Source organism: Oreochromis aureus, linkage group 9, assembly GCF_013358895.1.
Source record: "Oreochromis aureus strain Israel breed Guangdong linkage group 9, ZZ_aureus, whole genome shotgun sequence".
Taxonomy (NCBI): domain Eukaryota; kingdom Metazoa; phylum Chordata; class Actinopteri; order Cichliformes; family Cichlidae; genus Oreochromis; species Oreochromis aureus.
In genome coordinates, this window is record NC_052950.1 from 15,141,506 (window position 1) to 15,157,248 (window position 15,743).

Genomic DNA, 15,743 nt, shown 5'->3' on the forward strand with positions numbered 1-15,743 from the left:
GAATGATCTTTCCAGCAGCAAGTCCAAAAGAGTCCTTTAACATTTTGCTGAGGCATTCAGTTAACACATTGTCTTTTATTTAAAAGCTAGAGAGACTTTGCATTCTCCTCTATAAGGTTTATTATGTGTGACTTGTGGAGTCACACACATATTCACAGAGTATCACTGTGCAGATGCAACATTGCAGACAGGTTCAAAGCAGGACCAGGCAGTGACACACAATGCAAAACAGCCAAAGCTGAAATTTATTGAAGTAAATCACACACAAAGGTGGTTCAGAAGCATCAATTAACTTTTTACCTGATCTTGGCTATAAAAGGTAAACTGGTGCCCCCTTTTGGTCTACTGAGATAAATTAGACTATTAAACTACAGAAAAGCACTAAAACTTAATGACAACCTACTGTCTCGTGGACATACACAATCAAATCAACTCAGCTGAAGATAATGAAAAATTAATCTGTTAGATAAACAGCACCGTCTTGCACTGTTCGCTCTTTTTTTCTTCTTTCTGTGGAACCTTTCCGTTCCTCTTTATTCACACACATTTCCTGACATGTCTTTCCAACTGTCAAGCAAAAGTAAGTCTCAAAGAAAAACATCAGGGAAACTGCAGCAATACGACTTTATGTCACAAAAAACCAACCGTTCCTGGCAGTTGTTGAGATTAGGCCTGTGCAAAAGCTGTGAGCAGTCATGTATTGCAAAGCTGAAATCTATACAAGCCAAATGAGTGGCCTTGAAATAAATGAGCCATTAGATTAGAAATTTAATGCATATCTACCTACAAAGTGGACTACAGCAGAACAGGGGGTGCTGGGTTTTATAAAGCTGTGAATTTCTTGGATTTTTTTCTTTCTGCAGCTCCTAAGGTGGTCTCCTTCTCCTTCGATGTCGGAAACGGACCAGTGGAGCTGACCGTGCATTCAGCTACATCCCTCAACGACGACCAGTGGCACCGTGTAATGGCCGAGCGTAACGTGAAAGAGGCTGTCCTTCAGCTGGACCAGACGTACAGGACGTCCAGGCTTGCTCCCGCGCAAGGACACACACGGCTCGAGCTGTTCAGCCAGCTCTACGTGGGTAAGACGCACACCCTCGCTAGCACATCATCCAAACAACCCTCGTGTTCAAGACCGACTCGTATACACACATTTGATTGCAATTTGCACATTTAATATCCGCTTTGCGAAGGACGGACACTCACACAACAATTATGAGCTCTTAAGTGCGGAAACCAAACACTCCAGCACACATCATCCACGTAAATGTAATTGGATTCAACTGTTAATTAAAAAACTTTCTGTACTGTCTGTTTTGTTGCATTTTTTTCAATAATGCTGCTGCCCTCAAATACTGACAACCTCCGTGAGAACGTCTGATTGTCTCACAAGTTAAAGATGTACCAGCTTTACTGGAAATCACAGCGTTTTCTCTTAAGAGGCTTCAGTCCAGCTTAGCCACAGCCACTGCTAATTAAGTTAATCCAAACACACACACACACACAGGTTTTACACTTAATGATAGGCATGCGGATCACACACACATCCTTGGAAACTCATCCATGTGAGCGAACAGACTTTTAATAAATTTAAACATGATCCTCTGTATTGGCTGTGAGGGCATGTTACTTACAGAGCTCATTTATTTAATATGTTAATACTCTGAATCAACATGTAAATGTCTTTGCATTAAGATACTGTTGCATAGAGGGGATCAGCTATTGGATTTTCTCTGTCCCTGCATCCTTTAATTATGGATCAATTATCAAATAGACAAAGCCTTTATTATCACAGAAGCTGTGCATAGCTATTGGGTAAAAGGTCAACCATCTATCTCTCCAACACAGTGCTTCTCAAACTCATTGGGATTTCAAATGGAAGATTTGTCCAGTTTTCTCCCTGCGCTTTCACTTCTCTGTCTCATTTCGTCTTTTGTGCTGAGCAGTCAATACGCTATAGACCAAACTCCAGGGCTAAAATAGTTTTAGGGATTTTGCGGATAGAGGGAAAAGTGCTGAGGCGGATCACACACTTCCTACTATCTCATTGGAAAAAAAAGTTCTGCCCAAAGGAGATTGTTGCAAATTCCAATCAGGCCTCCCAATGTGATAGCCTCAAACCTCCTGATCCCCGTCTATAATATAATTTCATCGTCTCATCACTTTTGCTGATTTGAGCGCTGCTGAAATATCCTCACCTTACCATGTCCCAATTTGCCTCTCAGTGTATTTGTACTTTCATTTAGAGAAATGGGAAGGGGCAAAAAGGGTCTTTGTGTGACTCGTGGCTATGAAACCGGGAACATTATGGCTTTCAGATATATCTCCGGCCACTCTCTAATTTGCATGTCTGTATTCTGGCCTTTTAGCTTAGGCCTGTGCGCGTGCCACCAGATCTCAAGGAATAAAAATACTGTAACAGAGAGAGAGGAAGTGAGAGAGAGAGAGCAATGGATGGACTGTATGTAACAACACCAGCAGAGGTGACATCACCTTCCTATATCTGATCTCTAATCCCCGCTTAATCCTGATTTGAGGATTTCTTTGAGAAGTTAAAGTGTTATACACAGGAAGTGACCCCCCCTCTACACTCAAGGGAAGTAGTTTAGACTTGGCCTCCGACATCCAGAAAAGATAGAGATCTTCTTTGTGTTTGATCAAGAGATTTGGAAAGAGTGGGAAGAGCCCTGCAGGCAACAAGATTTTGTCTCAACTCTTGATTCTTTCATATTACGGAAGACTCTGCATGGCTGTCAATGACTATTACTGATGCAACTGTTCAAAGGCGCTGAGCTAGAAAAAATGAAACCCAAAAAACTTCAAAACTGTGAAACTGTGAAACTTTGAAATTCTACTGCAGCCATCTTTGTTTGAAAGAGTTGACTGTAAAGGCAAAAAAAAGAAAGTGAATCCTCCACATCTACAACATGGAGCTTTACCATGGTCGTGTGTTTGTCTCTCTGTCATCTCCCTTACTCTTTCTCAATCAATATGCTCCTCATCAAGCATTTGATTGCTTTAGTGTTTACTGCACAGTGGCTCATTTGCTATAATGGCCTTCAGCGTAAATGTTATACCATCAGCATGCTGTCATTTACTTCACATTGTTAACTTTTAGCTCTCCAAATACGTGTTCATAACTATAAATCGCACCACAATTTATTCATTTCGTGGCCACCATCTGCTCCTTTTTGAATTCCCTCTTGATTAATGCTCACTATCACATTGATTTTTATGGTTTTGCATGTTTTTGCTCATGACTTGATTGTTTTGTCTTTCTTTTGTGCGCTGCTTTTTTCTTTCCCCCTCTCCTCCTCCGTCTCTGCCGTCGTGAATCGACATCATGCTTGTTTGCTCGTCGCTGCATGCATGCGACACCTGTCACAGGGAAACCAGCTTCGCTCACCTGCCAAGACAGTAGGTAACATTTACTGAGTACAGCGAAATGTCTCTGTGACACTGATACAGTTTTCACCTCACCTACAGCTCAAAATAACTGTGCTTCTGTTAGTTGATTCTGATTTTATGGCAGCCTCACTTTAACAGTTGTTAAAGTCCGTATTAGTCTTCTAAAATCTCACTGCTCATGCTTTGATTACCTGTTTTTTGGGGGGGAGGGGGGGTGGACTCATGATAAGCACATGAGTCTTATAAATTACAGCAGGTGGCAATTTAAGTCAGTACTCATATATGACTTCCTTTTATAAAAAGCGAAGTTATTATCAACCTTTTAGAGAGATGCTTGAAAAAAAACAGTGTTATAACCCAATAGATATGAAGCATGTGGCTGCTGATATGAGCTTTTTATCATAATATCCCCCTCTGGAAATGCCAGTGGGTTAGGAATGCTTTTGAAATGGCATTTAGACCCAGTGAATCAAAACACCCATCAAAAACTAATACAAATTGAATCCTGAAGTGTGCTTCTAATAAACACAGAGTGTGCTAAATACTGTAGTTAAAGATATCTCCAATGTTGCAAACAGCAAACACTCGCAGAGAAAGAAAAGCACATGCCAGCATTCGGCTTAACCACTTTTAAAATGGTAATGGAAGCAAAGCATTGGAGCAAATCTGCAGCCGATTCTTATTTAATTTAATTTATCTGAATATGCCTCAACGGAACAGTACACATGTGGCGAATACTGTCAGTACAGCGTTAAAGTGCATACTGCATGTTTATTCAATGCAGAGTCTTTACTTAGTAATTCAGCATTCACACTGATACATCCATACATGCAGTGAAGGTTAAGCGGTCACATATGGCTTTCCTTCTAATTTGCCTGCTACTGCGTGTTTGTGTGTGTGTGTCTGTGTCTTCTAATGAAAATAAAATGTTGCTTAATTAGTACATCATTACAAGGTAACATCCTCTTGGGGCACACACGTTACTCCCATAAATAAATTGAGCCATACATATATATATTTCACTTTAATAACTGCTTATGTGTTCAAATATATGTATTAATGCCAATATTTCTTTGCAGTCATGTGCTGCTGAGACTGTGTGTCATTTTATGTGCATGTAGACTGTAGAGCCTGACCAATATTAGATTTGTAAGCCTACTGCTAATATTGAGAAAATGAAAAGTCTGGTAGTCATGTATACACCGAGTGAAGCCAGATATTGAAATTGGGTTGCAACAAAGGGTATAGAGGCATATTTTTTTGTTGTTTAATATTAAGCAGCTGATTCAACTCTAACAGACAAAGTCTGCTTAAGGAGAGCTGGAGAGGACATAATCCACAAGACCTACCAACCAGTAGACTAGAGTGTCATTGCTATGCCTGGCTATTATCTTATGCATTATCAAGTCCGCCAGTCCTACACCATTTAATACAATCGTGGAAAAATTTTCATAGGACTGTGTACAGCCTTACTATTTCCATAGGAATTATGAGCATAAGCAGCCAGTTGTTGCTAATCAGATGCACTCGCCTAATTGATCATCAGCAAGTATGATCACCTCAATAAAAGCAGGATATTTCATAGTTTGCTGATCTGGAGCATTCAGGTGTTTATTAACACATGGCCAAGATTTGACGTCCTATCAAATTCAAGTCAGACCATGTAATGTTCACAGAAACAACAAAAAAACGCAAGAGCTACATTTCAGACTCTACAGGCCTCATTTAGCAAGTTAAATGTTGAAGTTTGTGGTAGTAGAATTAGAAGATTGAACACAAATGGTTTGCTTGGAAGAGTAGCCATGACAAAGCCTAGAGACAAGAGAAAGGGACATGGTAGCACAGCTTAGATTTGCAAAGTTGCACCTGAAGAGACTATGGAAAGATGAAGTTACCAAAGTGAAGATGTTTGGCCATGATGAACAGCACCACATTTGGTGTAAACTAAAGCATATCATCCCAAACACCTCATACCAACTGTCAAGCACGGTGGTGGAGGAGTTATGATTTGGGCGGTGATCTTAAGTTTGGCTGAAACTGGGTCATGAAACTGGACAACAATCCCAAGCACAGCAGCAAATTTACTGGATGGAGAAGTGAAGCAAAGAATCAATGCTGCAGTGGCCCAGTCAAAATCCAGACTTCAACCTGAAATGTTCGTGTGGGAGTTGTCCATAAATGAATGTCTGCAAACCTGCACAGAAAAGTGGACCAAAATTCTGATGAAACCTGTAAAGTCATTTCTGCTAAAAGGTAGTTCTACAAGCTACTGAATCATGCAGTGTACTTCTTTTTCACTTTTTTTTAGAGTATATGACGATTTCCTGAAAAAGGCTAGAAAGCAAACACATATGTATGTTGTACATATACATAAGATTAAAGATATGCTGATTACACAGGTGTTTGTAAAAACCTTAAAAATAAATGTAATGAAAATTTTAAAAAGTAAAGTATACATATTTTAGGAGACAAGTCTTGTTGATTTTTATCTTAATCACCAAAGCTCTATAAATGTATACTAAAAAAATGTAACTATTAATTATAAAGAACTATAATTACATACACAGAAACTACGTGTTTACTAATATACATAAAACTTGGGCCTTATGTACATATAAAAATGCAAAACATGTATTGGTTATCTCTGTAGAGCTTCTTTTGTTTGAATATCTGAACCTATATTCATAAGAATGTGAAAAAGCGAGTTTTTCTAACATATATATTAACAAGCATTCATTGAATTCTCTTTGATACAGTGCCTACATGAAAGGTGATATACTTGATATACTATACGATACCCACTAGATATGTAAGCCTTTTAAATTATTTCTTTTGAAAAAAATCAATAATTTTAATATTCTTCTGTTGAAAAAGTAGCCAGAGCTGAAGTTACATCTTCTTGGCATTTAGCGCAATTATTCACCAGCCTTTGACAACAGCTTGAATGCAAAACTCAAAAGGTGTTACAGTGTTTTTCTTGCATGTAGCACCTATTTTGAGTTACCCCCACAGGTTTTGATTTAACTAGATTTTTTTTTCTTATTCATTGAACAACCACACATCTCCTCCTTTTGTATTTGCTGGGGGGATTAGGATAAATATTCAGGCGCGAGGTTCACTTCTGGTTTAATTTAACTTCCAGACAGATGGCATCACATTTTCTTCAAGCACACTTTGGAAAAATGTAAACTGCATTACTGAATCAGTGACTGCAAGCTGCCCACTCCCTGAGGCAGTGAAGGAACCCCAAACTACTCTATTCCTCCACTATGCTTTACAGTTGGTGTGGAGGGGGTTTTTTCAAGTAAAGCTGCCTTTATCCTGTGCCAAACATGTGGCCAAACAGCACCATCATTGATTGCTTTGTCCTGAACAGATCAGTGCAAAAGACCTATCTAAGCCAGTGGCAAATTGTTGCAGCACATGCTTTTTTTTCCTGGCACACCAACCCATGTAGGTCACATTTGTAATTTGACATTAACTCAGTTGCCTGCAGATCCTGTGATTAAATTCAGAGGTTTTTGGAGACTTCTTTTTTACATCAAACATGCTGCTTGGGCTAAATTTCCTAGGATATCTAGTCCTGGACTAACTATTTGAAATCGATGGCACTGGTAGATGTGGTTTCTTACATTCATATCATAATATGTCAGTGTTTTGTTTGTTTCTTTCCTTAAGGCCTTTGAGAGCTTCTGGCATAATTATGCAACAGACTTTGATAGCAGAGAGCAAACAACACCATACATGTCAGGGATTTCAATAAAACTGCACCTAATCTCCTGATCTCCTTAGATTGGAAAGTGTGACTGCAAGTTATCAGTTTTGTTATTTCTTTGAGCATATCGCCTTTATTGCTGTTTCAAGCAATGGCTCAGATCAGCTCAATTATTTTGGTTATGTGTCAAACAATTATTTCTATTTCTGTACTTACTTTTTTAAATGATTGTAACTGCGATAAGCCAATATTGACTGCGGTCACAATCAGTCAGGCTCTATTACACAGCGTTTGTGAGTAGCACAGAAACCGTATGCACCTGAGTGTGTGTGTGCGTGCGTGTGTGTGTGTGTATACGTGCCTGCCCCGGTCTCCGCAGGCTTCGGAGCCTGCTGTCCATTTAATCAGAGACTGATTCAGACCTGGGTAAACAGGTGGCAGAAACCTCCAGCCAATCAGTACTACAAAATAGATTAATTAAGGGGCCTACTAAAAGTCTAATTCTTCATGGGACTGAAAATAGGAGAAAGCATGCAAAAGCTCAGCTGCATCCCAATACGTGAATAATGTATCGGCTGGAGAAAATCAAAGTACATGTATTAGTAATCTTATTATGCCTCTATTGTACCTATGTGGGCAAGCTAAAATTGCATAAGTGAGAGTGCAGCTGTTGAGGGACGACCCCGCCTGCTAGAATGTGTGTTCACATTTCCTTTACATGTCTTCCTGAATGGAAACTCTTCTTTAAGCCAAAGGATGCCCTTGAGATGTTTTACAGTAATAACTAAAATGACCCTAGGCTCTCGTCTCCGATAGTGTGCGCAAGTATGCGTGTTTACGTTTGTGTTTACCCATACAGAATATTTATGCTCGGTGGGTGTGTTTGTGTATTTTTGAATCTATACCTGTGGGTGTATATTTATGAGTGTGTTTATTGCTGTGGTCATTTAGGTCGACATTAATCTATTTAACACCCCTACTTTGTCCAAGTTAATGGGTAGTTAGACTGTAATGGTGCAAGGCCAGAATGACGATGGAAGCACTTTAGAAGAATGGCTATCGACACCCCAAGGCTAAGCAGTAATGCTTATATTGACTCATTCAAATCAGGTGCGCGCTGTGCGGCGTTTTTAAAACGTGTGTGTTCATCTCGAGCATGTAGTTTACGTGCATCCGCGCATCCATTTGCATGTGTATGCTAGTGCGATGTTCATTAAGAGACAGTGTTCATTAGGCTGTTGTAATTAGTGAAGAAATCAAACGAGTTGAAGGTTGTTTCAAGAACGGCGTCACAGTCAGAACAATTAGCATGACATCAGTGGCTTCCTCCAGGCATTAGGATATTAATGTTTCTAAAACAGATTAAAATAGAGCCTCTTGCATTCAGAATGACTTGTGCGACCCTGACTTCCAGTTGTCCTCCCTTCCTTCTCTTTGTTTTCTTTTCTCCTGACGCTACATATCCTTCCCCGTTCTGTTCCCTCCTTCCTGCTCCTTCTTCTGGTCCTCAGGTGCTGCAGGGGGACAGCGGGGGTTCCTGGGCTGTATCAGAGCCTTACGAATGAATGGCATCACTCTCGATCTGGAAGAGAGGGCCAAGGTCACACCTGGGGTCAAGCCCGGTTGCCAAGGCCACTGTAACAGTTTTGGGATGTACTGCCGGAATGGGGGAAAGTGTGTGGAGAGGTATAACGGCTACCTGTGTGACTGCACCGCCACCGCCTACGATGGTCCGTTCTGCACCAGAGGTAAGAGGCATTTTCAGACAGGCAATTTGACTCTAATTAAAGACAATGGAACAAAATCATTTAATGTGCATCTGGCTTTTCTTTGTCCTCAAAACTTTCAGTGCAAAACAAATGAAATTTTCTCTGTGTGGGTTTTGAAGGGCTTTTTTTTCCCTTTTACATCAGGTTTTGTTTTCCCATTTCCTGGCCTTGCAGGACTGCTTTTCTGCTCTGAAATTTAGGATGACACACTGAGCAATAATCCCTCGGCTAACATTTTCTCCGACAACTTTTGCAGGCATATTTCTGAAATCATGTTATCATTTGCGCTTTCTCTTTTATTCACAAAGCCAGAGTCAAACAGCACCAGGATTACCGCTGGAGTAGTTATGTTTCAATGAGCTTCATTCCCCGACAACCCACCGTGATTGTTGCTGCGCTTTGTGATCGTCCCCCACTTCCTATTCAGTTTGGCGCTGTCGTTTTTGAAAGTGTTTGGGCTTGCGATAAAAGGCATCGATTGAGGGTAATATTATGCTTACCCACCAATTCTCCCTCACTTTAGAGTGCTCTCGCTGAATGCTGATACTGTGCAAATGCAGAGCTGAGAGATCAAACTCAGAAACAAAGCGTAAGTGACTTCAGTAAGAGGTGTGTCTAGTGATCTGATGTTTTCTTTGAAGATCACAGACAAGCAGTGTCACACTGTAACTCTGCTTCTGCGCTGTTGCATATTGCTAAAGCATCGTGTTTGTTTCACTGGGATTCATTAGATACACTATTAAAGTTCTATTTCCCAAAACAAGTTTTCATGAAATTCTCTCGGGAGAAGAGCAGCGGCGCTGTCAGAGGCTTTCTGCTCACTCCCAGTCAGGAAGTTGATCCCCGACACGTGAATTAATTTGTTTCCTAAAGTCGAATGGTGTTTTCCCCCTGTGTTCTTGGCAGGGGGGTGACAAGATGACAGAAAGGCAGAGTGTGTGTCTTGGTGTGGGCTTGTGTGCGTGTGTGTGGTGTGGAGGAGGGTGACAGTGTGTGGTGATATGCTAGTGTAAGACATGAAAAGAACTCCTCAGAATTCTGTCATAACCAATCAGGCATTTCAGGATTTAGAGAATAAAGATTACTGTCTTTGTGTGTGTGTGTGTGTGTGTGTGTGTGTGTGTGTGTGTGTGTGTGTGTGTGTGTGTGTGTGTGTGTGAGAGAGAGAGAGAGAGAGAGGCAAAGAAAGGGAGAGAGCACACCCTTGTGTCTATTTGTTTTTGTGCATGACATGTGACTTATCCCTTCTTCGTCTATTTCCTCCTTTCATATCTTTGTGTCCCTTTTCTCCCTCACTCTGCTACACTTATTCTTTTTTCCTTTCATTCGGACTCACTGTCCTCTTTGTCTCTTTGCTACTTTTCCCCCTCATTTATTTTGCTCTGTTTTTCCTTTTCTCCTGCCACTCCTTTACAATTATTTTACTCTTTTCCCCATAAATATGTATTCCACTTATTCCTCCTCCGTTTTTTACTTTGCCACACTTATTTTCTCGCTCCTCTCTCAATTGCCCCTCTCCTGGTTTCTCAGTTTTCTGCCCTTTCCCAAATTTCTCCCCTTCCCTCTCTTTAATGTACCACTCTCTCCCCATCCTCCCAGCTAGTGAAAAATGCATGAAGTCAGCCATAATTGCATAGTGCATTTCCATTGTATCCATATTTACACACTGCTCAGGGGACCCTGCAGTATTGTTATTATACACTCTCATTCTTTTGCTTTTCTGCCCTTGAGGGTCTCGCGTGGAGCCGGTGTGCACATGTATATGCGTATGAACACACGCATGCACGCTAAAACTTGCAGAAATGCAATTGCACATGTACCTGTTGAGATTTGCACTGCTCAAAATCCCCATCTGAAACTGTTTCGCATACTGACATGAAGTACACACACACACACACACACACACACACATGAAAGCTCCAGCTCTGCAGCATTGCTCATACCCCATTAAGGTTCCAGACAATTTTGTGTGTTGCTACTGAAGCTCTGAGTAACAAGTTGGAGTACTTTCTTTCCTTCTTTCCCCAGCAGGAAAGAGAAAAAACTTACTGTGAGAGTATTTTAAAATTGAGAATGCTCTCCATGACTTACATGAGTTTGTTTCTAGTGTATACTCTATATAACATGAACACATCGCTAAATAGATCTAACGGGTGTCGTCACACACACAGCTCATTATACTTAACAGACTACAATGATTGTTAGTACTTGTTGCTGACAGTAGCAGAAAAACTCACCTTGTCATCATAGACAGTATAAAAGATGTAAGTAACTACCTTGAAATGAGTAAATGAGCATTTCTGCCAATGTGGTTGCATAAAAGAAAGGATGTGATGTGGAGTGGTGGGTCTGACTGTACAGCTGGACGCTTATTTGCTAATGATTCATGAATTAATTTTAATTAGAATTTATTATTTATTCAGTAAGATCAGAACTGAGCCCACAAACACATCATAATATTGTTTACAGAGGTCAAGACAAATATTTTCTCATAGACATCTATAGGAGTCTTTTTGCAACCACAGCTGTTGCCATTTAGTGGCATCAAATAGAATAGAATTGTCAATGTTAACAAAAAAAAACCCAGCAATGACCTAACTTAAGTTTCTGCGTGCTCGTGTACATGAAAGCCGCTAACTCTAAAATACTCTATGTCGGTGATTCTCAAAGGGTTGGTAGGGCCCCCTGGAGGGCTACAAAGGTACTGCAGGTAAGCTTGAGTAATAACAGAAATTCGGTTTGAAGTTTATTTAAAAGCATTTACATTTAATTCATTCATTTATATAAAATGTTGATCAAAACAGGTAATAAGCCGCTCTTACATTGAAGTTTGTGTCCGAGTCACAGGTGGTCACACATTGGCCAACATTGCCAATTTCTAATGGCAAATTGCTAATGGTAGCATTAGCGATTTATAGCCAACAACCTGTGCTGTTTATGTTTTTCAAATAAAGATTTTCAAGGAAATGTTTTTTTTTTTATTAGAGTGAAAATAGGAATAGATAGGGTATGCCTTCTTGACTTTGGGAATGGCTGCTCTATGTATATTTAAATGAAATAAATTAATTATTCTTATTTACTATGGTTAATTCTTCCTAACCATGTTTAAGCTAGGTTTACATTTGCCTAAACACATCTTTTTTTAAGTTAATTTTGTCAAATTTAAAATTAGTTTGACACATTTAGGGAGGATAGAACTTTCTAATATGGAATATCTGAGCTTACCCATAACAATAAAGTTCAGTTATTACAAAAAGATTGCTAAAATGGGTCTCTGCAGACTTCTGAGGCTTGAAACTATATGATTGCAAAGCTAAATAAAGGATAAAATTGGTAGGTAACCTGAATAGAGCTGAGATTTTGCTTCTGTGGCAATACTATTCAGAGAACTTACCCATTTTCGAGTAATAAGCGTTCTATTAAATTAAAGTAATGTAGCTTGAAGTATTTATTGTACTGTGTCTGGTGGGAGCTGATGGGTGAAGTGAAGCTTTAAAAAAGATGCATAAATGTGTTCGCTTGGAATTCTGGACCCGTAAGGGCTGTAATTTTACATTTCACCGTGGCTGCAGAGGGAAGGCGAACATGTTGAGGCATATTGCGTGGCATTTGCACACATACACACACACATACGCACTCAACCCTATTCTCTCTGCTTTCCCTGCAACCATTCTCTTTAATTTCACACGTATTATGCCTTTATCTCCTTTTTAACTGACTCGCAGACATGGCGAATGAGTACACGTACACACATGAACACAAACAAGGAGTGTAACAGAAATGGGCTATAGAAAAATAAGGTCTCGTCTTCTCGATATTTGATTATGAGAATCAATAAGCCTCCTGGTATGGTTGAAATATGCCATTAGGTTTGTTAATGTACTGGTAAACGGTGCATTGTTTGGTTTCAGATGCTGGACTACAGCAATTTAACACCCGCTTTACTACATCATCTGAACACAGCCTTATTTATGTGTGTGTTTATTCCCCTCTGGCTATATAATATGTCTACCCTGTTGTGTCTTTGCATCTATGAGCTTGTGAGTGGCTCCCTGTGGCTTGTTTTTGATGGAAAATTCTCTTTCTTTCTTGGTTTCTTTCTTGCTTGTGTTTTAAGCGCACATTCAGTTGCAGATGAAGCAACGTTTATAGCATTTGCATGAGAGCTTTATTTTGTTCTTACATTTTGTTCCTTCTTCCATCATCTCGCCCAGATGTTGGAGGTTTCTTTGAGGCAGGGACGCTGGTAAAGTACAACTTCCTGCCTGAAGCAGTTGCGGGAGCCAGTAAGGACACCAAGGTGTTGACGCACCAGCTCACGCCACATGAGGTGAATCTAACAAAGGAGGATGTGGCCTTTAGTTTCAGCACATCCAGTGCTCCAGCTGTTCTGATGTATGTGAGCTCCAAGACGCAGGACTATCTTGCCGTGGTGTTAAGACAGAATGGTAAGGCTGACACACAGCACACACACACACACACACACACATTAAATTGTTGCTCACCATTGCAGACAACATATAAACGTCTTCCTTGCAGCACACATTGGTATAATCTCCAAAGATCCTCCTTAGTCAACGACCAACCACTGAGCAGCAGTTGACAGAAAACTGCTTTGATGATATATAAGGCCTAAAAAACTGACGGCGCCATCTAGTGTCTGAGATTTTAAACTGCTGTATCTGTACGTCTCCAGGTTCGCTGCAGGTGCGGTATAACCTGGGTGGTCTGAGGGAGCCGTTCACCATAGATGTGGACCAGCGTAACCTGGCCAATGGACAGCCACATAGTATTAACATGTCCCGTCACGACAGGAGAATCACCATCCAGGTACAGACCCAACACACGTGCTCATCTAAGCTCTTTTAGTTTATAGTCAGAGTAAAGATTACATTTCAACTTACTGTGCAGCGCAGGGACTTTTGGGTCCCATACAAATTAAAAACACTCACATATTCTCAGTTACGGGTACAGAACTACACGAGTGCAGGAAGTGTTAGCTCAGTGGTTTGCAGTAAGTCAAAGAGGAGTGCAGTGTCCTGTGCTGTTTTCAGCTGTGATGAAACTGCTTGTCCTTTGCCACTGTTAATCTACTTCCAGTAGACAGCCTAAGTATAGCAACAGAAAACGCATCGATCTATGTGCGCGTGTGTGTGTTTGCGTAAGCGCGTATTGTTGTGTGTTTACAACTCCACAAATTCTTTCCTGTATGCTGATAATTAAATGCGTGTGCTTGTGTGGGATATTTTGTGCGTGCGCATGTGTTTGTGCATATCAATTACTTCTATCCATGTTGCTGTTGTATGCGTTTTTTTTCTCGTGTGTTTTGTGGGACTGAACAGCTTAGCTCTGATCGATACAGTCGAGCCTTAGTCAGTAGCTGTCAAGGATGGAGTGAGAATTCAGCTAAACTATTACTGGCTTTATTCTGGGCTAAGATGCACACATTTGGCTGCAGGCTGGAGTTTAAGGAGGGCTCTAAATGGATAGAAGCCACTTGTAAAAGCCAAAGATTGATTGCATCCAGATCGGAATAAATTTATATTTGCACCGACAGGTCGGGGTTTGGCAAGAAATGGATTGTCACAAGAAATGAGAAATAAAAAGAAACAAATGGTCTTGGATTCTAAAATTAAACAACAGTTTCCGCATGGCTTCCTATAGAATGTGTAATTTGAATACTGTATCTGCACACTAACGTAATATACTGATAATATCAGACACTTGAATGGCTTAACCATTTCATACTGTGGGCATATTTATATTCCTTATACGCACAGGAAACCCCGTGACTCGAGAGCATGGATGTCAAACTCATTTTCCATCAAGGATCAGATACAGCTCACATTGATCTGAAGAAAAAATTCCCTTTCTGTCAGTGTAAAGACGTTGAACTACACATTTATTTTTAGGAAGAAGAAGTGCAATTTTAACAGTACGTACAGGTTTTTTGCTGTATTGAAAATGAAAGAAATCCATCAGCATGACTTGAAGTGTAAGGAATAAATGTGCAAGATTATGGAAAACGTTCTGCTGGCTCATTGCCCAGACTGGCCTGTAATTATAAGTAGAAAGTTTTGTTAAGTCACTAAAAATGTGCTTTTTCTTAAACTCTTGAGCCATTGTAAAACCAAAACAGTTAAAAGAAACATTTCTATAGTCAATAGTGAAAAAACAGGAACTTTTCTGTCATTTAAATGTTAATCTATTACTTTAGTATAAATGGCCACAGGGAATTATTATTAGGAAAAACTGTAAAACTTACGTAAATACAGGTAAAAGTTCAACATTTATGCTCTTCTTTACATTTTCCAAAACTGTATAATGGGCTGTATTACACTTTTTGCAGGTCCAGTTGTGGCCCCTTGTCCTTACATTTGACACCTCTTATTAAATGGGTAAGCCCTTCACATATTCACTCCCCTCTAGTGGCCAGAAGGCACCATAGCATTAAACTTGGCTATAAAATGATTCCCATCCTCTGAAAAATTGCTTGGCTCAGAGCTTCAAGCTGCAGTTTTGTATGAGCATGCGATAATTAATATAGCAGCAGTTTGCTTACAGTTTCTATTGATTGTAATGCTTATACAGACGGAACTGTTTCATCTAATCAATACTAGCATGATATGTTACGAAACAAACACATCAAAAGTTTGCAAAACATAATTTAAAAAAGAAAATGTATGTTAAGTGCAGGGAGACGTTGTTGAGATGATTTCTGCATTTGAACATATAAATATGAATATAATGAATGAGAATACAGTACGTGACTCACAGGATGTTTTTGCAGGATGCTGTCATTGTTATATTTAGAGTATATAGACATAAAGGAAAAGAATGAAACAGTCAAA

The 15,743-nt window shown here is 39.9% G+C and overlaps 1 protein-coding gene across 1 annotated transcript in view; it reads left to right on the forward strand.

Moving 5' to 3' along the window:
- Window positions 1–15,743, forward strand: part of cntnap2a (contactin associated protein 2a) — a 359,863-nt gene that overhangs the window by 318,541 nt on the left and 25,579 nt on the right. The window contains exons 19-23 of the mRNA XM_039617641.1: window positions 864–1,082; window positions 3,388–3,417; window positions 8,635–8,871; window positions 13,107–13,340; window positions 13,589–13,722. Of these exons, the coding sequence (XP_039473575.1) occupies window positions 864–1,082; window positions 3,388–3,417; window positions 8,635–8,871; window positions 13,107–13,340; window positions 13,589–13,722 (854 nt within the window). The remainder of the gene's footprint in view (window positions 1–863; window positions 1,083–3,387; window positions 3,418–8,634; window positions 8,872–13,106; window positions 13,341–13,588; window positions 13,723–15,743) is intronic.